General features: G+C 38.1%; 1 protein-coding gene across 3 annotated transcripts in view; it reads left to right on the top strand.

Moving 5' to 3' along the window:
- The window catches only part of ANO10 (anoctamin 10), a 126906-nt gene that overhangs the window by 15219 nt on the left and 85552 nt on the right, over window positions 1-26135 (top strand). For 2 of the 3 annotated variants that reach the window (XM_081970107.1, XM_081970106.1), the window contains 3 exons: window positions 18650-18769; window positions 19995-20564; window positions 25384-25439. In XM_081970107.1, the coding sequence (XP_081826233.1) occupies window positions 18650-18769; window positions 19995-20564; window positions 25384-25439 (746 nt within the window). The remainder of the gene's footprint in view (window positions 1-18649; window positions 18770-19994; window positions 20565-25383; window positions 25440-26135) is intronic. The other variant, XM_081970108.1, reaches the window with a different exon arrangement.

Below are 26135 nucleotides of genomic sequence, written 5' to 3'. Positions count from 1 at the left end.
AATCGCTGTAGACTAGTCAGATATTTCAACCAAAAATCATGTAATTGATCTTCACGGGTGCTGACCAATTCTTGAACTTCCTTGCTCTTTTCTCTACCATTTCTGCTGTTATTGCTAGTTCTTTCATTTCAGTTTCTTCTTTATTCTTATCTACTTCCTTTAACCAAGCTGCATTCTTGTTGCATTTGCACTCAGAACTGTACGGTTTTTCCTTATTAGATACTGACTGATTAACTGCACTTTCTCGATGGATTGGTAGAAACATTTCTGATTGGATTGAAATTGGAGATTCTACCTATCATTAGCAATTCAAGCTTCTTCTTTTTTTTAGAATGTTTTTTATTGTTTTAATTAAACAAAAATACAAAAAAAACCATTCTTCATTACATCTTGTAGAAAGCATGTCGATTGGTTACAAATGAATTTCGTGCGTTACTATACATCCTTCATATTTTTAATTTACATTTTAAAATCGAAGATCTTTATGTATTTTACCATCAATGTATCATCATTCTCATTTAACTATAATTATTTAAATATGCTTTATCTAGAATCATTTGCACTTGAAGACACAACACCTACTGGCATTCATTAGCTATTCCTATAAACCTCCAATAATTACCTTTTTACAGCATATTCCCTTTTTTTCCAACTCACTATCTAAGGCTTATATCTAATTGCTTTTACGAATGCCAAGACATATAAAAATCATTAAACATTATCCATTAACATTTTCTTATTGTTATTATAGTTATCTAAAGAAAATAAAAACAGAAAAAGAATCCTCGCCTGTTTTCGGAAATGGTTCAAGAGGGAACACACACACACACACACAAGAGAGAAAGAGGGAGAGAGAAATGAGAAAGAGATGAGAGAGAAAGAGGAGAGAGAAAGAGAGATGGGAAGAAATAGACACACATACACTTTTTTTAAAAAAAGTTTTTATTTTTAAACAGACATAGACAAACAAAACATAAAATATAAAGCCATCTTCAATTACATACAGTGTTTTGATTGGTTACAAGGTTTTTGTGCATCCTTTCTATAATCATCACTTACAATTTATATGAAATCACATATTATCAAATCAAACATATTTGTATACATTGTTATCATTGTACCTCATTTACTTGACTATCACTATTCTTCCTTCATTTTAAACAAGATATTCTAGGTATTGAATTCATTTATATTATAACAATTCATTACATCATCTTAAATCTATCCAATAATAATGTATCTTTATGTTATATTCTGTATCATTCTATTATTCTTGTATTTATAACATTCTCTAACATCTTTCATTTCCATGTTTTTTTTATCTAACCACTGATAGAATAAATCCCATATCTTATAAAATTGTTCATCTTCCTGTTCTCTAATTTCAAATGTCAATTGACTCATTTCAGCACAATCCATTATTTTGTGAATAACTTCCTCCTGTGTTGGTATTTTCTCATTTTTCCAATTTTTAGCAAATACAATTCTAGCTGCTGTTAACACATTTACAATCAAATATTTCAATTCTCTATTGTATGTTTCCGGTATGATTCTCAATAAAAAGATCTCTGGTTTAAAGTCTATGTGTTTTTGTATCATTTTTTCCAACCAAGTGTGGATTTTAGTCCAATATCTTTTAGCTTCTATGCACGTCCACCACAAATGGTAATATGAATACTGTATCTGATGATATTTCCAACACTTTTCCAATTTATTCTTGAACATTCTTGCTATTCTCATCGGGGATAGGTGCCACCTGTAAAACATCTTATACAAATTTTCTTTATATGTTGTTGACATTGTCATTTTATAATTTTGAGACCACAATTTCTGCCAATTCTTCAAATCAATCCCATGTCCAAAATTTTTCCTCCAAGCAATCATAGATTCTTTAACTAGTTCTTCTTCTAACTTAACCTCTAATAAGTATCCAGACAGTTTTTTAATCATCTTTTCATCAGTACCTATCAAAATATTATTTAACTCAGTCATTTTATCATGGAAACCTTCCATTTTAAGATCTTTATCATATCTAGAATGTATTTGCGCGTATGAAAACCAGTTCATTTTTATACTTTGCTGTTCCAGTTCTTGCATAGATTTAAGTTCACCTTTTGCATTCAATATTTCACCATACCTAACTGTTTATTCCTTTTTGTGTGTTATTGGATATGAAAATGCTTCAATAGTTGATAACCAGACTGAATTTTTAGATAATGCTGCCTTTTAATCTTCTTCCAATTTAATAGCAAAGCCTCACGTATGTAATGTCTTCTAAAATATCCCTGCATTTTAGTTCCCTTGTACCATAAGAAAGCCTGCCATCCCAACAGCAAATCGTGTCCTTCTACAGTCATTAATCTAGAATTTCTTAATGTTATCCATTCCTTAACCCACATCAAACTTGTTGCCTGATAATATAACTCCCAGTTACGTAGACCAAATCCTCCTCTTGTTCTAGCATCTTGTAACAATTTTAATTTTATTTTCGCTTTCTTTTCCTGCCAAATATACTTCAACACTATTTTGTTTAAATCGTTAAAATAATCTTTCTCCAATCTAATTGGAACTGTCTAGAGCAGCGGTTCTCAACCTTTGGGTCGCGACCCCTTTGGGGGGTTGAACGACCTTTTCGCAGGGGTCGCCAAGGAGCCTCCCGTGGAGAAGCCGACTGGAAGGGAAGGAGCAGCTCGGGTTCCCCGTGCGGCGGAAGGAGAGGTGCCAGAAGACTGACGGGCTTCCCAGCAGGACAGTCCAGCCAGCCTCCCATGCAGGTGTTTTTCAGCTACTGTTCCTGCCCAGGAACTCCTACAGGGCGCATACCTTTGCCGGGGTTGAGCTGCATCAAAGGGGGAGGCTTGGGCAGCAAGAAGGGCAATGGCTGAGGGGAGGCTTCCTGTGTCAGGAAGAGCTCCAGCCCCTTTCTTGACTCATCTCTTGCATGCGTGCATGCAAGCAAAATACCCTCCTGGGCCAGGATCAAGGCGGAGGGGACCACTCTCCCACTGTCGCCACTGCACAATGAGGTGAGTAATTGGGTACACAGCGCAGGGGAGCCACACTGCACAGGAGACTCCTCAGTGCCAGACTCAGGTCAGTGCGAGCCGCGTTCCCCTTCATGTTGGCTCAGGAAGGAGGGGGATGGGGAGCAGCAGCAGCAGCTGGTTGGGTGCAGGGACGGAAGAGCTCCAGTTCTCCTGTGCTGCACAGGGCTCTCTTTGCGCAGGGCTCAGGAACTCTTCCCTCTCTGCATCCAGAGACGGCTGCTCCAGCTCTTTCCTGAGCCAACACGAAGGGGACCATGGCTGGCGCTGACCTGAGTCTGGTGCTGAGGAGTCTTCTGCGCAGCGTGGCTCTCCTGCGCAGCGCAGCCAGCTATTAACTTCTCAGTGGCAGCAGCGGAAGGAGTCGCTGTCCCCGCCTCAGTGATCCCGGCCCAGGAGGGTATTTTGCTTGCACGTGCAAGAAAGAGATGAAAGAGAAAAGGGGAGAAAGAGAGAGAGAGAAAGAGAAATGAAAGAGAGCTGGAAGGAGAGAATGGGAGAGAGGGACAATAGAGGGAAACAAATTAGAGGGAGAAGGGTGAGAGGGAGAAACCAATGAAAGAGCTGAAGGGAGAGAATGAGAGAGAGAGGGGGGAAAGAGAGGGAAACCAAGAGGAAAGAAAGGGAGAAAAAGAAAGAAAGAAAAAGAAGAAAGAAAGAAAGAAAGAGAGAGAGAGAGAGAAAGAAAGAAAGACAGACAGACCTATGACGAATGCAATGGCAAGCTAGATCTCTTGCCAAGAAAACTGTAGTTTGCCAGAAGGCACAAATTGGAAGCAAGTCTGATTTTTTAAAAAGAAAATAACAGAGATGGCAAAAAAAATGCATCTGAAAATAAGATTATTTATAATTTTGGATAACGTATTATATTGTCAAACTCAAAAGAAATCAAAATATATATCCTATTGCTGTTAGTTCAATCTTGCCAGCTTCTATCAACTTAGAGTTCACTATGAAAAGATTACAGAGAAGCAATTTCCTACAATTAATAACTTTATTTTGGATTTGCTATCGTATTCAATGAGAAAGAAAGAAAAAGAAAGAAGGAAAGGGAAGAAAGGAAGAAGAGAAAGAGAGAGGAAAAATAGAGAAAAAACAGAAATGAGAGTGGGAGAGAAAAGAGAGAGAGAGACCCTATTCCCACAGAAAACACTGAGCCATGAAACCTGGGTAGGCATGTCTGGGGGGGGGGTATCATGTGATTGGGTGGGAGTGATGTTGAGTTGGCCACACCCACCCAGGTTTTGTGGCTCCTGGTGTTTTCTTTCTGTGGGAAACGGATCCAAATGGCTCTTTGAGTGTTTAAGATTGCCGACCCCTGTGCTACACCTGCTTCAAGACAAAATTTCATTTATTTGTAATAAGAAACAAAAATTTCGCAATACATAATTATATTGTTTTTGTGATTAATCACTATGCTTTAATTATGTTCAATTTATAACAATAAAAATACATCCTGCATATCAGATATTTACATTACGATTTATAATAGTAGCAAAATTACAGTTACATAGTAGCAACAAAAATAATTTTATGGTTGGGGGTCACCACAATATGAGGAACTATATTAAAGGGTCATGGCATTGAGAAGGTTGAGAACTACTGGTCTAGAGCAAATATAAAATCCTAGGTAGTATATTCATCTTGATTGTTGATATTCTCTCTATTATTGATAGTTGTAAATTTTCCCATTTTGCCAAGTCTGTCGCAATCTGTTGTTTGAGTTTATGGTAATTATTCTCTTTAAGTGTACTACATCTTGCTGTCAAATATATCCCCAAATACTTGACTTTATTCGTGACTTGGATCTTCAAAGCTTCCACCAATTCTTCCTTTTGTCTTAATAACATGTTCTTTGTCAAAATCTTCGTTTTGTCTTTATTTATTTTCAAACCTGCTACTTTTCCATATTCCACTATTTTTTCTATCAATTTAGGTGCAGTTTCTAGTGGATCCTCTAAGATGAAGACCAGGTCATCTGCAAATACCTGAAATTTATATTCTTCCTTTTTAATTTTCATTCCTTTTATGTCTTTTTCTTCCCTAATATTTCTATTTAGGACTTCTAATGTTAAGACGAACAACAGAGGTGATAATGGACAACCTTGTCTCGTCCCTTTCTTTATTTCAATAAAGTCTGTCAGTTCTTCATTTATCATTATCTTTGCTGTTTGAGGTATATAGTTTGTATGGCTTGGGTAAATTTCTTACCAAAGCCCATCTGTTCCAGCTGTAACAACATAAATTGCCAGTTCACATTGTCAAAGGCTTTTATATTGCCTTCTAGCATCATTTCAGTTTCTTTAGGTATCTGGGGTAGATTCGCTTTCTGCAGGTATTGTTTAACTTTTCCCTCTTCTATATTCTCTTGTTCATACAATTTTCCATAGTAATCTTGTATAATTTTTTTCTTCTCTTCATTTCCATAACAAACTTGCCTTTGATCATCTATTAATTGCATTATTTTTCTTGATTCTCTCTCTTTTTTCAATTTATACGCTAACCATCTGCCTGGTTTATTTGCATTTTCAAACTAATTCTGTTTAGCACCTCTAATGTTTTGTGCTAATTCCTCCTTTTCCATTAACCCCATTTTATGTTTGATTGTGTCCATTTTTATTTTAATGTCCTTTTTTTGTGGATATTTCTGTAACTCTTTTTCAAATCTCTTATAGTCATCGCCTAGTATTTTAAAGGTTGTCTTTTCTTTGTATTTCATTTCCTTGTATAGTCTATTATCAAGCTTCTGACGTAGCCCAAAGATTCTGCATTGATGTATCTTCTGTTTTCTTTAAAGAAGAACACCAATTCTTTCTCCGTTTTCTGTACAAAGTCCTTTTCTTTTAATATAGTATTATTTAGCATCCGTCTAGATCTTCTCCTTTGTCCTTTCCATTTGATTGTCATTGGATTGTGGTCCGCCCAAGTGCTTGTTTCTATATCAATTTCCTGTATGTTGCAAATCAATTCCGTTGAAATCCATATCGTATCTATTCTGGACCATGATGAATGTCTATTTGAGTAGAACAGTGATTCCCAAAGTGTGCGCCGCGGCTCCCTGGGGAGCCGCGCTATCGTCATAAGGGCGCCGTGAAGCCGGGCGCCCGCTTCCCTCCCTCCTCTCGGGCTTTGGAGGGAAGCTTCTGCAAAAGCCCAGGCATGACAAGTCTCCCAGGCTGAAATTTGCCGAGCTGTACGCGCGCGCCTGTTTTCCACGGTGTGGAGCAGCGGCGAGATTCTGGGCGGCGAGCGATGATTCCGGGGGGCATCAGTGGGGGGGGCAGGGTCCCCCTCACGTTCCTCATCTTCCCGGATGGCCCCTGGAATCATCGCTCACCGCGCAGAATCTCGCCGCTGCTCCACGCCGTGGAAAACAGGCGCGTGCGCACAGCTTGGAAAATTACAGCCTGGGAGACTTGTTGTCAATCACCCGGGCTTTTGCAAAAGCTTCCCTCCGAAGCGTTCCGAGGGAGGGCTGTAAACTTCCCTCCGAAGTCTTGGGAAGTTCTGAGGAGCCCCCCAAGGCAAAACGCCGCTGCCAGGTAGCTAAAAGTGCGTCTCTGATTCGTCTCTGTCAGTCTCTCTCTGATTCCCTCTCTCACTCCCTCTCTCTGTTCCTCTCTCTGTCTGTCTGTCTCACTCACACACACTGTGGTGACCACAGTGTGTTTGTGTGTGAGTGAGACAGACAGACAGAGAGAGGAACAGAGAGAGGGAGTGAGGGAGGGAATCAGAGAGAGACTGACAGACAGACCAACACACACACACACACACACACACAGAGGGGGAGGGAGGGAGAGAAAGATAGATAGACAGAGAGAGAGACACACACAGAGTGAGTGATTAAGTGAATGAGTGAGAGACAGACACACCTACATACACAGAGTGACAGAGAGAGAGGAAGGGAGGGGAGAGAGACAGAGGGAGATACACACACACACACACACACACAGACAGAGAGGGGGAGGGAGGGAGAGAAAGACAGAGAGACACACACAGAGTGAGTGATTAAGTGAATGAGTGAGAGACAGACACACCCACACACACAGAGTGACAGAGATGGGAGAAGGAGGAGAGAGAGACAGAGATACAGAGAGAGAGAGAGACAGATAGACACCCAGAGAAAATGACAGAGGGAGACAGAGAGGGAGGGAAGGAGAGAGAGACAAAGAGCCAGAGAGAGAGAGAGAAAGAAAAAGAAAGAAAGTGGGAGAGAGAGATGAAAGAAAGAAAGAAAAACAACATATGACCACAATTGAGCCCAAAATTTTGGTTGCTAAGCAAGAGCGGCTCTCCAAATAAATTTCAATCGTGGTTTTGGCGAGATTTGGCTCAGTTGAAAAAAAAGGTTGCCCACCACTGGGCTAGTGTGGTGGTTAAGTTACTTTTCAAAAGCTATTTTTCTGATCCAAGATTTGAGAAGTTGTGCAGCGAACAACAAGCCCATCCATCCCATTAATAATTTTAAATCATTAAACGATGTTCAATAAATTGTGAATTTAAAGCTCGTGTTTAATTTATTCTTCAATTAACCTAACCTTAACGAACTAAAAAGTAGATTTCCAAATCCTTAAAAAGTCAAAAATTAAAAAAAATCGGATGTACCTATTAAGGGAGCCGCGGAAAAAATCCGAAGTGTTATGGGAGCCGCAAACCGAAAAAGATTGGGAACCTCTGGAGTAGAAGGTATATTGTGGGGTTTTTTCCTCTCCATACATCTTTTAAATCTATTTCATCAGTCATTTTAAAAAAGGATTTTGGAAGAGTCTTTCTATTTAGTTTTGTTGTTTTTTGTGTTTTATAGTCCATATTCTGATCTACAATTCTATTAAAATCTCACATCATTCAAATGTTGATGTAATCAAGTTAAATTATTTTCATGTGTAATTTTCTATAAAATTCATCTTGGTTGTCATTAGGAGCGTAAATTGCAAATCTATTGAAAATTGGCATGGGGAGGAAGCCAGCATCCCAGCAGTCTCTAGTGGCCACTAGCCCTTTGAACCAAAGATCCTCTGAGGATATGCTCCAGAGAGAAAGATCTAATTCAACGGAGTTTCAGATGATATTACAGGTTATGCAAGAGACAATGGCTAAAAATCACAAAGAATTGTAAAAGGATATCAGAGAAATAAGAAATGATACTGAAGAACTAAAGGAGAGGATGCAGAAGATGGATGATAAATTTGAAAAGTTCCAGGAACAGATTAATAAAAACGAACAAAGAATAAATATAATAGAAGGAAGGGTGGAGAAGGAGGTGGAAAAAATGGAGGAGCTGAGTTCTAAGTCGATTCAGGCAAACAAAGAACTTGAGTTAATGGTCCTCACATTAGAATTGGAGAAAGCGGCTCAATTTCTACGGTTTCAGAATGTAAAAGAAGAAAAAGGCGAGGATTTATCAGATGTGATGGCAGACCTTATGGCAAAGGCTTTGGGAATAGGAAAAGATGAGGTGGCAAGTGAGATTGATGAGACATATAGAATCCAGACAAACTACGCAAAAAAAAAGTCCATGTAAAGTTTGTTAAAAAATCAATACACGACAAGGTGCTGAATAGAACAGGAGACGATCCGAGAGTACACAATCAATGACAACTAACAGTTCCAAAACAGGTACCGAGAAGAATCAGAGAACTAAGAAGGCCCTATCAATTTTTAACATCTGTGCTGAATAAATACGAAATTAACTTCAGATGGTTGATGCCGGAGGGCATACTGGTAACTTGGAGAGATAGAAGATTCAGAATAGACATAGTGGAACAAGCGGAAGATTTCTACAATAATCTTGTTGGGCAGGAGGATGAAGAAGACGAAGGAGAACAATTGGGAGCAAGGATGCAAGGACTCAGGGCACAGATAAGAAGAGAAAAGGAACTAGTGGAGACAAGAAAGGAGAAAGAAGTTTTAGAGAAAAAAGGAGAAGAACCAAAAGAAGTGAGAGAGATAAGGGCAACAAGAAGCACACGGCCTTGGCTGAATACATCCAGAAAGAAAAACAACAGATGGGGTGGGAAATAGACCTGGTTTATAGAGTGAACTCAGCCTACGCTAGAACACACAACGTTCCCAGGGAGGTACACATTAAATTCCTTAGAAAAAGTACAAGAGATGAAATTCTGAGTGCACAAAGGGGGCAAGCCCTGACATACAAAGATAAGGAGATAACCATTCTGAAACAGATCCCCAAGAAAGTGAGGGAAAAAAGAAAAAGTTATTCGCAATTAGCGAATAAATTATACCAGAAGGGGGTGTGGTTTAGATGGTTGATGTCTGAAGGTATGCTAATATTCTGGGAGGAGACAAGAGTTAGAATTAATACACCCATAGAAGCACAGGCCTTTATGGAAAAAAACAAAGTACTTCTAGAAAAACCAGATGATTCCTCAACAGATACAGAGGACATGGGAGGGGCCGGAGCTCTGTCGGCAGGGGGAGATGGGGCAATACCGAGAAAGCTCAGATCACAAAAATGAGTAAGAAAATCCACCTGATATAAACTGATCGAAATCATCAACTAAATTTATATGCTGACTATATGTTACTATTTAATAATGAATTATGTGTAAACGTATACTATGAGTATGGAGGGAGGGGTGCACCTACCGCACATTGCAGCTGCCAAAATTTGTAACCTTTCCTTTACCTTTTCCCCTTGTAAAATATCCAAAAAACCAATAAAACTTTGTTTAAAAAAAAAAGAAGAAGCACACGACCTACACATAGAATCATGTCGGGAGAAATCAAGATTCTATCATTGAATATCAAGGGTCTAAATTTTCCCCAGAAAAGGTAAACAACCTTTAATAAACTAAAACATTTGAATTATTTTATAATTGCAATGCAAGAGGTCCACATAACTAAACGACCGATCCAGATCTTGGAATATCCTAGATTGGGTAAACTTTACATGGCATTAGCTGATCAAAAGGAAAGAGGAATAGCATTATATGTTAAAGACACGATTCAGACTAAACTAATTTATCATGATGAGGAAGGGAGAATATTAATTGTAAAAATAATATTAAACCAAAAATAAGTGTCACTGTTTGTAATACATGCAACTAAGGAAGGTCAGGAAAATTTTTATTATAGATTACATAGCATTATTCGAGAGATGGGAAATGAAAATGTCTGTTTAATGGGTGATTTCAGTGCTATAGTTGACCAGAAATGGGACTATAAAAGTGGAAAGAAGAGTAAAGGAGCTAGGAGAATTTTGCCCAGATCATTCTTCCAAATGGCCAAAGAATTAAATATCTATGATGTATGGTGAGAAAGATGTCCAGAGGGAAAGCAATATACCTTCTACTCAAATAGACATGAATCCTGGTCAAGGATATATATGGTTTGGATGTCGATAGAGCTAATTTCGGACATGAAGGAGATAGACATAGAACCCAATTTATGGGCCAACCACAATCCCATGAGGATTATATGGAAAAAACAAAAGGGCAGTTATCGTTGGTTATTCAATAGAACAATCCTAAAGGATCAGGAATATATTTAAAAAGTTAATCAGGAATTGAGATTTTTCTTCAAAGAAAACAAGCCAGGAGACACATCCATACAAAACCTATGGGATACAACTAAGGCATTTATAAGAGGGGTCACGATATTGGCTACAGCTAGGAAACTAAACATTGAGAATCAAAAAATAAGAGAGTTGAAAGAAAAGTATAGAAATTTAGAGAGTGGACTTCAAAAGAAACCACAAAATAGAAGTATAAAAGGAAGTATGGAATTGATTAAACATGAATTGGCTACATTTGAAAAAGAAAAATTGGCACCGTCTGTAAAAAAAAAAGCAAAACAAAATTTCTTTGAGAATGCAAACAAACTGGGGTGGTGGCTATCCTATAGGCTAAGGAAGCAGAAGCAACAGAATTGCATCAATAAATTACAAGATGAAAAAGGCGAGATCTGCTATCAACTAGAGGAAAAGAAAAGAATTACCCAAGAGTTCTGAACAATTATATAGAGAAAACCGAGACTATACAAAGGAAGTAATACTACAATATCTGGAAAATTCAGATCTGCCAAAGATACTAGAGGAAATAAAAGATATGCTCAATGAAGAAATTAAAACATCAGAGATAATTGAGGCCATACAAAAACAAAAGAATAATAAAGCTGCAGGGCCGGATGGACTGCCAGCGGAAATATATAAAGAATTCCAGGATATGCTTGTTCCAACACTGTTGGAAGTTCATAATGCTGTGTTGAAAGAGGCGAAGATACCATTATCATGGACGGAGGCTAACATTGTATTATTACCTAAGGTGGACACAGATCAGATGTTTATACAAAATTACAGACCAATCTCACTGCTAAATGCAGATTACAAGATTTTTGCTCTGATAATAGCAGAACAGTTGAAAAAATTCCTTACATCGTTCATCCACACAGATCAAAATGGATTCCTCCTCAGAAGACAAATTAAAAACAATATGAGAATTATGCTGGACATTCTCGAATATTATGAAGTGCATGATGAAAAACAGGTTGCACTATTTTTTTCTCGATGCCCAAAAGGCATTTGATAATGTGAACTGGGAATTTTTGCATCAACAATTGGAACACATGGAATTAGGGGATAAATTTATAAACACGATTAGAGCAATATATACAAATCAAAAAGCCAAAGTAATAATTAATGGTGAATTAATGCAAAATATAGCAATTCAGAAAGGTACAAGACAAGGTTGTCCTCTATCCCCGTTGCTGTTTATATTAACCTTAGAAGTTCTAGCTAGGAATGTATGTAAAGAGGAACAGATAAAGGGACTAGAAATCAAAAAGAAACAATTTAAGCTACAGGCTTTTGTGGACGATCTAATTTTTGTGTTAGAGGATCCTATAAAGTCTGGTATGAAACTCATTGAGGAATTGACAGTATGGGAAAGTAGCGGGTTTAAAGATAAATATGACAAAGACTAAAATGCTGGTTAAAAATATGATATCCAAATTGAAAGAGCAGTTAACGAAGAAATTGGGTATCCAAACTGTCAAAAAAGTCAAATATCTAGGTATACATTTATCTGCAAGGTGTGTGTCCATCAAAGAAGACAACTATACTAATTTGATCAATAAAACCAAGAAAGACTTAGAAAGGTGGAAAAACCTACAATTGTCCTTGATGGGTAGGATCACAGTCATAAAAATGAATGTATTACCAAAATTTCTTTTCCTATTTCAGAATATTCCCATTAAATTAGAAAAAGTTTTTTTTAAGGATTTGAATCAATTGGTTTCGAAATTTATTTGGAAGGGAAGAAAACCAAGAATAAAACTCAAAGCTATGCAAAACACTAAGGAAAAAGGAGGATTTGGAGTACCAGATTGGGAACTTTATTATACTGCGCCACCCAAACATGGTTAAAAGAATGGATAATGTTGAGAAATAAAAGATTACTCAAATTGGAAGGTCGTTACCTCCAAGAAGGATGGCATGCCTTCCTTTGGTATGAAAAAGATATGCACACAAATATTTCAATAGACACTACATCAGACAGTCCCTGTTATTAATATGGAACAAAATTATACACGACCACTATACCAAAACACCCATTTGGCTACCTACAATGAAAGCATACATACACCTAAATTTAATTAATATGAAAAATATAGTTACATATAAAGAGTTATTGAACAGACGGGGAGATTAAAACTAGATTAGAATTGGCATCACAAGGAGTACAAGTAGAATGGTGGTCCTATTTACAGATACAATCAAGGTGTCAGCATTCCAAATATCATGTAGAATTAAATCAGAATCTAAGGCAGAGCTATACTTAAAGTTCCAATTTAATAAGACATACATGTTGGCACATCAGTGAAAATCCCAAATCTGAAGAACTTTCTGGGATTCCACCCAGTTTAAAGTTCCTGATCTTTTCCCCACACCCATAAATCCATCACATGGTCCAATCTTCTTCGGCCACACTGGCAATTCCACCCCCTGATTCCGGTCAGGTGTCGAGTTGCGGAGACAAAAGATGACCTTGGCTTCTAGAAAAGAATGACAACACATTCCACAATTCTACTCCTTTCTATCCCCCCTCCCAATTACTACACTAATGAAACAGCATAATGAAATAATAGAAAGTGTGGCAGACCAAAGATCCTAAAAAGGAATATAACTGCAGGCCTGACAGGAGGCCTCTCCTCAGAAGAAAAATGTTTCCTGAAAAGAGAATAACATAAAAGTTAACATAACACAATTAACCACCTCGTCTCCCCCCAGGGTGACCCTTTGACTTATCGGGAAACTTCTCATGGAATTGTTTTATTAACTTCTCCACTTTTAGGTTCCCACTGTTCACCCAAGTAGCTTCAGACAAAGGGTAACCCTTCCAATGCACTAAGTACTGTAAGTGACCCCTATTCAGTCTGAAGTCTATGATTTTTTCCACCTCAGATTGTGGTTCCCCTTCTATCACTACAGGAGGAGAGAAAGCTTGGGTGGATGCTCTTATGTTAGACCCAATTATTGGTTTCAACAAGCTACAATGAAATTCTGGGTCAATTTTCCCTAGACTTCTGGGTAGACTGAGTTGAACTGTAACTGGGTTAACTATCCTCACTATTGGGAATGGACCTATAAATTTTAGACCAAATTCCTTGCTAGGCATTCTTAATCTTATGTGTTTGGTAGATACAAAAACTTTGTCCCCAACACAAAAGTGGGGGTTGGAGCGAGCGATGTTTATCAGCTTGCTTCTTGTAGGCATCTGCCGGGTTTCTAGAGCCTTCTTTGTATTCTCCCATCCTTTCTTTAGCGTGTCCATCCATTCATTCAAAGACATGGAGGAGGGAGGTTCTCTAGGTAACTCAGGCATGGCAACAAATTCCATGCCATTGGTAATCTGGAAAACCATTAATCCCATGCTGATGTGGACCGCATCGGTGTACGCCACTTCAGTAGCAAGTCCAAGCAGTTGTCTTGCTGATAGTCCACATAACACCGGGTGTATTGTTCCACCACCGCATTGGCCCTCTCTGATGCGGAATTCATGCTGGGATGAACCTCTAAGCTCAGTTCTTGTGTGGACCCAATGGATCTCAGGACCTCTCTCCAGAACTTGGCTGTGAACTCGACTCCGTGGTCTGAAATGATCCTCTTGGGCAATCCGTGAAGGCGGTAAATGTATTTCACAAACATTTTCGCTAATTTCTTTGCAGACGGCAATCCTGAGCAAGCAATGATGTGCGCCTGCTTGGAAAACAAATCAATAACTGTCCAGATTACTCTATTCCCACTGCTGTCTGGGAGTTCGACGACAAAGCCCATTGCAACCTCTTCCCATGGTCGGTTAGGGCTGGCCACTCGTAATAGTCCAGGGGACTTCTCCGGCAGTGGTTTCATCGTTGTGCAAGTAGCACAGCTTTTTACGTAATCTTCCACCTCCGATTCTATGTTCGGCCACCAAAATTGACGCTTGGCGAGGTGGAGCATTTTTAGGAATCCAAAGTGGCCTCCTAGTTCTGCCTCATGGCTTCACTGTAGAACTTCCAGCCTCAACCTCGCAGGAACGTACAGTTTGGACCCCTTCCAGGCTAATCCATTTTCCATCGTTAGGATATCCTGGTTATTGTTGACCCACTGGTCTGTTGGGAGCGCTAATTTTGTAGCTGTCATCAGCTTCTCTGGCTTCCATTACTGTTATACTGCGGTTTTCTCGACAAAGCATCCCCCAACAAGTTTTTTGGTACTTGTTGGACCCCTGGGGTTTTTGTCTCTGCTGCAGGTGCTGCAGGTTCTGGGCTCTTGGATTCAATCATCCCTGGCTGGCCCTTTTCCTCCTCCGAGGCCTCCATCTTGGTAGGACTTTTCATCACCTTCGGTTGGGGATCCTCTTCCACAGGTTGTTGGCCCTTTTCCTCCTCCAAGGCCTCCCCCTTGGTAGACTTTTCATCACCTTCGGTTGGGGATCCTCTTCCAGAGGTTGTTGGCCCTTTTCCTCCTCCAAGGCCTCCCCCTTGGTAGGACTTTTCGTCACCTTAAGTTGGGGATCCTCTTCCAGAGGTTGTTGGCTCAGATGACTCTTTTCTGGTGGCATCTGGGGCCTTCTCTTTATCGCTGTGGCAGTTGGTGTGCACATTGGGGCTGGAGCCAAGCATTCTGATGCTCTGTGGCCATGTTGACAGCAACGGTGGCATTTTATTGGCCCCCATGAGGAAAGGAATCTAGTTACATCTCTAAACTTAGGAACCGTCTCATCACATTGTTCTGTTATCCATCCTGCAGTCTTCCCCTCATTCAGTTATCTGCCATGGTGCCATCTGCTGAGGGAGAGCAGGTGCCCATTGATATCTCTCCCATCCACGACCTGGGGTTAAGACCCATCCCGGGGTTTTCTGATTCACAGGTTGCAGTTCAACCAACGATGGCTGGCTAGGGGGGTTTATGTGCCAAGGAGCTTCTTCTGCCAAAGGCCTCAGACCAGCTGGCAATGGCTAAGTGAGAAGAAGAGTAAGGGAATAAAGAGAGAGAGAAAAAAAGGGGGAGAAACACTGCCACTGTAAAATCCAAGGTTCTTAAGTTCCAAACAAAATTAGCAAGTTCTCTTTTCAAGGTCACAACAATCTTCTTTCTTTAAACTCCAAATTTTCTTTCAAGCCCGAACTCCACGCACTGATAGTATCTCAGAAGAGCACCTGTATAAACAATCCTTCATGCTCATCCCACCATCATTTCATAAACAGGCTCAAAGACCTTGAATTTTCTTAACTTTTCTCTAAACACTTGTACAAGAAAAACAAAACAATGTTTCCAAGCCTCTAGGTGGCAGTGTTATTTAATCTCTTCCACTTTCCCTTACTTTCCTTATATTCAAAAAAAGAGAGAGAAAAAGAGATTCAAAAAGGAAATACAATTAAAGCATTGAAAAGAAAAGAAAAAAGTAAGGGGGAAAGTCAAGACAGTAAAAATTATTATGCAAATATTTAAGAAAGAAAAGGAAAAAAAAACAGTCCAGTTTAAAAAGTAAAAGACGTTTGTAAAAATTCAGCCAAATTCCAACAATAAAAAGGAAGGAAAAAAACCCACTCAACTTGACTCTGGCTTAATCTCATCGCTTAACCTCTTCAGTCTTTAATTTTAATTTAACTTTTAATCTTTTAGGGTGTTGTCTCCAATAATAATGATGAAAAGTCCTTTCACCAGATCGACACACTTTCCCTCTTTCTTCCATACCGGAGCTCTCCCCCGACTTCAGCAGCTTTAATGGCTGCCTCACAGCTGCCGGAAGAAAGACTTCTCTTGGATCAACCAGGGACTTTGCAATGTCCCTGGGATCAGCAGAATGTGTCTTTCTCTGTCACTGTCTCTACAGGACAGTTCAGGTCCAAAAGGACTGTCCAGCGGCAGAGATATCAATGGCAATCTTGAAGCTGCAAGATCACACGTCGTACTGCCGCGACGTCAGCTCCGCCCCTCTCAACATACACACACCTCTTTTTTCCCACAGAAAAGAAAACACCAGAGCTACAAAACCTAGGTAGGCATGGCTGGAATGTGTGTGACTGGGTGGGAGTGGGTGATGTCGAGTTGGCCACGTGCACCCAGGTTTTGTGGTTCTCTGTGTTTTCTGTGGGTAATGGTCCAAATGGCTCTTGAGCATTTAATTTTGCAGCCCCCTGGTCTAGTGGTTAAGGACCAGACTAGAAAGTGGGAGACATGAGCTTTACTCCTGCCTCACTCATGAAAGCTAGTTGGGTTACCTTGTGCCATTTTTGTCAGCCCAACTCTTATCATAGGGTTGTTGTGGGAAAAATAGTAACAGAATAGTATAACAGTATAAATTTATATTCATTCTGCTTCCCTGTATTCCATTGATAGTATTGGTGCTGTTTTTCTATTTTTGATGAAATGATAAATGTCATTTGATTTTTGAATAAAATTGCATCATGTGAGAAACTTTTTAAAATATTAAACATACAATTTTAAATGCTTGTAGAGCTCATTTTGTGAGCTAATCAGTCATAATAAAGAAGTTTCAAATTTAAATTTAGAGAGAGAAAATGTAGTACAGATAATTGTCAACATATAACCATTTGTTTAGCGACCATTCAGAGTTATAACAGCATTGAAAAAATGATTTACAACCAGTCCTCATGCATATGGCAATCAAGACGTCCCCATGGTCACATTATCAAAATTTGTATGCTTGGCAGCTAGCATGTAGTTATGATGGTTGTAGCTTTTGGCTTCTTGGTGATCACTATTTGCAACCTTCTCAGTTGGCTTCTGACAATGTCAATGTGGGAAGTCATTTGCTTAATGACTCCATGAATCATTGAAGAATGCAGTGATTCACTTAACAACCATAGCAAAACATTTTAAATTTGGTGCAAATCACTTAATATTCTTGATTAGCAAAGGAAATTTTAATTCCAACTGTGATTGTAAATTGAGGGCTAATTATATACAATATAAGAACTGACTTGTCAATATTGATAGCATTATCATGCATGACATTTTGGATGTGATTCTAAAATATTATGGTTTTCTTAGAATCATAGAATTGGAAGAAAACATTTAAGCCATCTATCCCCTACACTCCATTTAATGCAAGAATTCAAATTAAAACAGTCCTGACTAATAGCTAAACCATCTTGTCTGAAGACGTTCAGTGAAAGGGAAGTTCTTCCCCACTCTAATCACTGTGCTAAATGCTTAATGCCATGTTAAGATTATCTGGTAGAATATAGTTGTCAGGTCTCATATATTTTCTGTTGGGATACTGGCATTCTAATGGGAGAGGAGACGATTGGAGGTATCTCTATATGAAGTTTCTGTTTCCTGCATTGCTGTACTGTGGGAGGAGTTTTGTTTGCACTGCTTTAAATAGCTGTTTTTAAGTGGGGAGATTTAGTTGTGCCTACACCTCTTGCTATCACAAGCCTTTCAATAAAAGCTGCTTTTGGAACAACTTCAGTTTCAAGAGTCCTGCTTTCTTGCGAAGATTTGGATAGGCAAGTTCTTACAATAGTCTAGATTCTCAGGGAGGATTGTGTTCTATAGAAGCAAAAGGAAAGGTTAGATAGTTGGTGTGGAGGAATTAAAGTGACTTCTCCCTAGGAGTTCTCAGAGTATATATTGGTGTGAGTGATCTGCTTTAGTTTGGCAAGATTTCTAACTCTAGATGAGGATCAATAAACAAACTACTTAGAAGAATTTAAATGTGTCTGAGTAGGTTTTTGGAGCATGACAGACTACTACCGGAATGGGCAATATTGGGCTTCAGGATTTAGTGACTAGTGTAGAGAACCATTTTCCTGACATTTCACTGACAATTGTGGCTGGCATTTTCAGATGCAAAGTGAGGCAACTAAATGGATTGAGTGGGCTCCTGTCTTTATGTCTAATACCTGATTGGCCTTTCTGAACTATACAGAGAATAGAGTGGTGAGGGTTCTAGACTACAATGACTAAACCCTGAAGCCCAACATGGACTAACAGATACCAATTGTGAAAGTCTACATCTGTATATTTACTAGTGGAATGTTTGATGATATATGTAGTCTTACATGAGATTGAGAAAATGGGCTTTGATTACAAATAAGATATCATAACTTAACAACTTCTTTATTTATTTCAGTGCGAAGGCTAACAACTAATGGCATTCTACTTCAGGTTTTTCCACTTCATGACCCAGACCATTTAAAAAAACTTGGGCAGATATGGTATGAACAACTGAAAGTTAGATACCAACCTTTAGGTAAGTTGACATTACTGATTCTGAAAAAGAATAGACTCAGATTTGCATAGATTATGTAATTATTAGAGACTTCAGATTCACAAAATATAAGACTGCATGTTAAATGCAAATTCAAGACCATATGCTGTCTGTGTGCAAGAAGCAATATCAGGGAATACTAGTTTATTTGATTTGATTCGTTTTTTGATACTACATATAGATATAGGTGTATTCTTCTGCATTTTTAGTGTAATGAACTACCATATTTTTCGGAGTATAAGGTGCTCCGGGGTATAAGATGCACCTTAGTTTTTTTGGAGGAAAATAATAAGAAAAAAAATCTGCCTCTGCCTACCAGCATTCATGGTATTCAGCTGACACATGGTAACAAGGTCAGCCAATGAGGGCATTGCAACTAAGTCAGCCAATGAGGGCTATTTGGACTCTGAAATTTGCTGTGTGAACAACAAAGAGACAGGAAGGAGCCTGGCTTAGCCAAGAACTGAAAGTGAAACTGCTTGTGTTTTGCTTGTATTTACTGCTACCTTGGATAACCTGCTTTTGGTAATGTATTGCATATTATTATTATTTTGAATTCTGCTGAATCAGTTACATGTGTGCTTTCTGAATGTGATTACTGCTGCAAACTCTGACCAACCGGGTCAGCTTCAGCACTTATTGCAGCCTGATTCAGCACAGCTGATTGGCAGGTGGGTCGGACTGCCGGAATACCCCCAATCAGCTGTTCCAGGCTGCCGGGATTGCAACAAACCATCTCCATGCCTCACATTTTTGGTCTCTGGTGGGGGTGGGTGGAGCTACATTTGATGTATAAGACGCACCCAAATTTTCATCCTCTTTTTTTGGGGAAAAAGTTGCATCTTATACTGTGAAAAATACGGTAATACAAAATGGACATTCACAGAGGGAAATCAAGGATTTTTTGCTACAAATATTAAATAGTGAGAAAATGTTTGAAATTGTATATACCTAATAATTGAGATACATACCAGAGACAGAGCAATATGACTTTGTAAATGGGACCCATATTTCCATTTTGGGATATGAGGGCTTGTCTTGGTTTGACTTGATAAGTTCAGGAAATAATGACATGAAGATTTATAAATAAATTTATTATATGCTATATAAATTCACTGAAAGCTAATCCCATTTAGCTTCTGGGTCTGAACCAGGTTGGTTAGGTATTGCTACGTACTGAATTATTTATTTTTTTCCTCTCTCACAGATGAAATCCGCTGTTATTATGGTGAAACACTTGCTTTCTATTTTGCCTTTTTGGAATATATCACATTTGCTTTAATTCCAATGGCAGTCATTGGGATCCCTTATTATGTTTTTGATTGGGAAGATTATGACAAATATGTGCTATTTGCAGCATTCAATCTGCTGTGGTCTACTGTTATCCTTGAACTCTGGAAACGATGTTGTGCTGTTATGGCTTATAGATGGGGAACACTGATGATGAAGCGACAATTTGAGGAACCAAGACCAGGATTTCATGGGGTTTTAGGTATCAATCCTGTCACTGGCAGAGAGGAACCCATATATTCCAGTTTCAAAAGACAGTTACGGATTTATTTTGTTTCAGTTCCATTTGTGTGCCTTTGTCTCTGCTTTTCACTTCAAATAATGATGATTTATTTTAACTTGGAATTCCAAGCACGTTTATATTACGAAGAGAACCAAAATGAATTAAGCGCCTTGATATTATACATGCCCAGCATAATTTATGCTGTTGTGATTGAAATTCTAAATCGAATATATAGATATGCTGCAGAATTCTTGACCTCATGGGGTAAGATTATTCCACCTTTTTCATGTATCTTGTTTATTGCTACTATATTAACATGCTCTATAATATACAGTGGGGCAAAAAAGTATTTAGTCAGCCACCAATTGTGCAAGTTCTCCCACTTAAAAAGATGAGAGAGGCCTGTAATTGGCATCGTAGGTAGACTTCAACTATGAGAGACAAAATGTAAAAAAAAACACCAAACAATCACATTGGCTGATTTGGAAATAATTTATTTGCAAATTATGGTGGAAAATAAGTATTTGGTCAATATCAAAAGTTCCTCTCAATACTTTGTTATATATCCTTTGTTGGCAATGACAGAGGTCAAACGTTTCCTGTAAGTCTTCACAAGGTTGGCACACACTGTTGCTGGTATGTTGGCCCATTCCTCCATGCAGATCTCCTCTAGAGCAGTGATGTTTTGGGGCTGTCGCTGGGCAACACGAACTTTCAACTCCCTCCAAAGATTTTCTATGGAGTTGAGATCTGGAGACTGGCTAGGCCACTCCAGGACCTTGAAATGCTTCTTACAAAGCCACTCCTTCGTTGCCCGGGTGGTATGTTTGGGATCATTGTCATGTTGAAAGACCCAGCCACGTTTCATTTTCAATGCCCTTGCTGATGGAAGGAGGTTTGCACTCAAAATCTCACAATACATGGCCCCATTCATTCTGTCCTGTACACGTATCAGTTGTCCTGGTCCCTTTGCAGAGAAACAGCCCCAAAGCATGATGTTGCCACCCCCATGCTTCACAGTAGGTATGGTGTTCTTTGGATGCAACTCAGCATTCTTTCTCCTCCAAACACGACGAGTTGTGTTTCTACCAAACGGTTCTATTTTGGTTTTATCTGACCATATGACATTCTCCCAATCCTCTTCTGGATCATCCAAATGCTCTCTAGCAAACTTCAGACGGGCCCGGACATGTACTGGCTTAAGCAGGGGAACACGTTTGGCACTGCAGGATCTGAGTCTCTGGCGACGTAGTGTGTTACTGATGGTAGCCTTTGTTATGTTGGTCCCAGCTCTCTGCAGGTCATTCACTAGGTCCCCCCATGTGGTCCTGGGATTTTTGTTCACCGTTCTTGTGATCATTTTGACCTCACAGGGTGAGATCTTGCGTGGAGCCCCAGATCAAGGGAGATTATCAGTGGTCTTGTATGTCTTCCATTTTCTAATTATTGCTCCCACAGTTGATTTGTTCACACCAAGCTGCTTGCCTATTGCAGATTCAGTCTTCCCAGCCTGGTGCAGGTCTACAATTTTGTTTCTGGTGTCCTTCGACAGCTCTTTGGTCTTCACCATCGTGGAGTTTGGAGTGTGACTGTTTGAGGTTGTGGACAGGTGTCTTTTATACTGATAACAAGTTCAAACAGGTGCCATTGATACAGGTAATGAGTGCAGGACAGAGGAGCCTCTTAAAGAAGAAGGTACAGGTCTGTGAGAGCCAGAAATCTTGCTTGTTTGTAGGTGACCAAATACTTATTTTCCACCATAATTTGCAAATAAATTCTTTCCAAATCAGCCAATGTGATTGTTTGGTGTTTTTTTTTTACATTTGTCTCTCATAGTTGAGGTCTACCTATGATACCAATTATAGGCCTCTCTCATCTTTTTAAGTGGGAGAACTTGCACAATTGGCGGCTGACTAAATACTCTTTTGCCCCACTGTAATTACTTTCACTCTTGTATGATAGTAAAACTGTCATAATTTAGATGCCAAGATAAAACCTGCAATAAAATAATTAGCATGAAGGAACCTTTTATGCATAACTACAGAGGATTCTCATTATTGGCACTATTCATCTTCAATAAAGTTACCGTGAACACTGAATTAGCAAATACTGAAACCTCTGCTGGAAATATGTGTGTTACACAACAGTTTTCTTCTTTCTCTCTTTTCTTTCTTTTTTCTTTATTTCTTTTTTTTTTTTTTTTGCTGCTCTCTGCATGTTTACGGATGACTGAAAGCAATTGTTTCATCTGATTTTTAAGAGCTGATCAAAAAATTACTAAGTTGAAAACATTGAAATTCAGTGCTTTTGTTTGTGACTGTTAAAATATCCATTTTGTTTAGGGTTTTTCCCCCTAGAGAGTTAATATCTATGAACCCAATACTGTCCTGTTAGTTTCATTATTTCAAAGCTAATGCAGAGTCCTTTATTATCTGGAAATGAAAGATCTATTATTTTATAATAATTATTGTATAAAGTAAAATTTAGATAGATGTGAGAGAATTGAATTTTACCTTATAACAGTTAGCTATTCAGTTAGCTATTCAGTTACGAAGCAGACTGCCTTTGGCGAGTTATGATTTCATTCTAATCTTTCTAGATTGGGCAAGGTAAAAAGTAATTTGCGTCTGTTAAAGTTTTGGAATAAAATATAACTTTGAATTTAAATAAGATAAAGGCAAAAATGTTAATTAAATAAATTAATGTAGCTACCTTGCAATTGTATCCTAAATTTTCAAAGTTGATACTGAGGGCTTTGCTACTATGGTAATTGCCATGTTCTTGCTAATTCACTCATACCAAATTTTATTTTAAAAGGATTTTCTATAAAATGGCTTGATTTAAAATTATTTTAATCACATCTTATTAAAGAATTCATCCAAGACTCACATATGGATTATCAGACTATTTTTAAACTCAGTGTAGTTTTTCTTTCTACACTGTGTGCACAATTATTAGGCAAGTTGTATTTTGGTGGATTAATTTTATTACTGAACAACTACAGTGCTCTCGGTCAATCCAAAATGTTAATAAAGCTCAAACCTAAATATTTAAGAAAGTAAAAGTTGGGGCTTTCTTACGAGAATATGTGTGCACAATCATTGGGTAATATTAGTGTGCAGAATTATTATGCAACTAAATGAAAAATTGTCCATCTCACTCGTTTATTTGCACTGTTGAAACGAGAATAATAAGCAAACAACTCAAAATGTACAAATAAACATTGCTGACATTTCAAAAAAAAAATCAGTGATCAATATAGCCGCCCTTCTTTTCAATAACAATCATAAGCCGTCCATTCATTGAATCTGTCAGTTTCTTGATCTGTTGGCGATCAGCTTTTTGTGCAGTAGCAACCACAGCCTCCCAGACACTGTTCAGAGAGATGTACTGTTTACTTTCACCCTAAATCCCCCATTTAAGAAAGACCAAAAAGTTCTCAATAGGGTTTAGGTCAGGTGAGGAAGGGGGCCATGTCATTATTATTTCATCTTTAGGGCCTTTACTGGCTAGCCACACAGTGGAGTACTTCAATATATGCAATAGAGTATTGTCTGGCATAAAAATCATAGTTCTTTTGGAAGATGCAGACTTTTTTCCTGTACCACTGCTTGAAGAAAATGTCTTCAAAAACTGACAGCAGGTTTGGGAGTTGATTTTGAGTCCATCTTCAACCTAAAATGGTCCAACTAGCTCATCTTTAATAATACTAATCCTACATCTCCAACTTGCTGGCATCTGGAGTGGAGCTCTGTGCTCGTTAGTGATCCAGCCATGGGCCCATCCATCTGGTCCATCAAGAGCCACACTCATCTCATCAGTCCATAAAACCTTTGAAAAATCTGTCTTCAGATATTTCTTGGTCCAATCTTGCTGTTTCAACTTATGTGTCTTGTTTAGTGGTGGTCGGATTTCAGCCTTCCTTACCTTGGCTATGTCTCTGAGTACTGAACACCTTGTATTTCTGAGCATTCCAGATAGGTTACAGTTCTGGAATATGATAGCACTGTAGGATAATGGGTTTCTGGTAGTTTTATGTTTGATTCTTCTCAAATCTTTGGCAGTTAACGTGTGTCTTTTTTTCTCAACATGTTTATTGAGACCTTATTGATTAGGTACTTGCAACAAAACATTTGATGGCTCTGTGATCATGCCCAAATATCTTAGAAATTTCAAGAGTGCTGCATGCCTCTGAAATATTTTTTTACAATTTTTTAATTTTCAGAGTCAGTTAACTCTCTTGTTTGGCCCATTTTGCCTGAGGAAAAGAAGCTGCTTAATAATAACACACACTTTGATATAAGGTGTTGATCTCCTTAGGCCTCACCTTCACTTATTATACAACTACACATCACCTGATATATTTATATCCACTAAACATTCAAGTTTATACAGCTTGGAAGTGGCAAATATACATAAAATTATGAAATAATATATTAGGCAATATATTCATTTGCCTAATAATTGTGCACACAGTGTAGTAGTATGGACTCTAGATTACTGAAGTTGATAGTGCATCTTCTTAAAATCTTAAGCGGTCTGATGTTTAAAATAACTATAATAAGAAAAAGAAAAAAATATTAGGAAACAACTATTGCTTTAATATTCTTAGAAAGATTCCTTGATTAAGATTTCTGGACTATTGAATAAGAGTCAGATTGTTAACACTCTTTAATAATTGACAGCCTCAATAAAAAAAGATGTTAACTTTGAATGTAATGTTTTTAATGTTTTGTTTAAACATTTAATGTATTCTGTAAAATTATAAATCTCAAAGTAATATGAATAGAAAACCTTGATGAAAAAAGAAAATCTTACCTCCTTAATTTGATAGACCTTTTAACAAATAACTTTTAATGTATTTAGTTGTACTATTTTATTTTTATGTTTTTGTCTCGCTGTAATGAAGTTATCAATGTAATCATGTATACATACAAATGATATAAATATTGCAGTTTAAAATATATATTCTGCAATTTCTCACACTTTTCATTGTTATATTCACTCTTACCTTCATTCGAAAACAAAATATTTCACTTAGTATAAATGGTGTCTAATATTTTCAATTTTAATTGAATTTCAGAAAACCATAGATTGGAGTCTTCATATCAGAATCACTTAGTTTTGAAAGTCTTGGTGGTAGGTATAATTGAGGCATTTTGCTAATGATTGGTAATATCTCTGCAGAAAGCCAACTGAAGTGAGTTTGACTTTAGAGTACTGTTGGTCAGAAAGGACTTCTGTATAGAACATGGGCATCCAAGCTTTTGGCTTGCCTGGACTGCATTGAGTGAAGAGGGTCTATGGATCGCATCGGGGGGAAGAGAAAAAGAAAAGAAAAGGGGGCACTGACATCCAACTCTTTCTAGCACAGTGCAAGTTTAACACACCCAGCCTCAACTTTTGCTTTTGCACATTAAAACTAGCCATTTCTATAACACCAAATCTTTCTAATCAACAAAACCAAAACCAAAATTTCTTTTTTTTCTTCATATGCGCAAATTCCAGAAGTGATATCCAAATAAGAACATATTTTCCTCTTTAAATAAAGTAATCAAGTTAACCATTCCTGCTTTATCTTCCTTGCTATGGAAATAATGTGTATTTCTATTTGCACTTAGCAATTTTTATGAACTGTCACCATTTTTATTTACAAAATTTATTGTATTCTTTCAAATTCTTTGGCCTAAAAAAACAGGGTGGTGGTGTCTTTTTTCCCCTTTTCCTTCCTTTTTTCCTTCAAAGTACTAAACTTTTTAAAAACAAAAAGGCACCTTTCTTCTTTTAAGTCAAAACTTTTAAAATACATCTTATTCTTTAACTACTATACAAGCT

This window comes from Natrix helvetica (genome assembly GCF_964273705.1).
Source record: "Natrix helvetica genome assembly, chromosome: Z".
Taxonomy (NCBI): domain Eukaryota; kingdom Metazoa; phylum Chordata; class Lepidosauria; order Squamata; family Natricidae; genus Natrix; species Natrix helvetica.
Note: the sequence above shows the minus strand (reverse complement) of the source record. Positions and strands in the feature narration are given on the sequence as shown.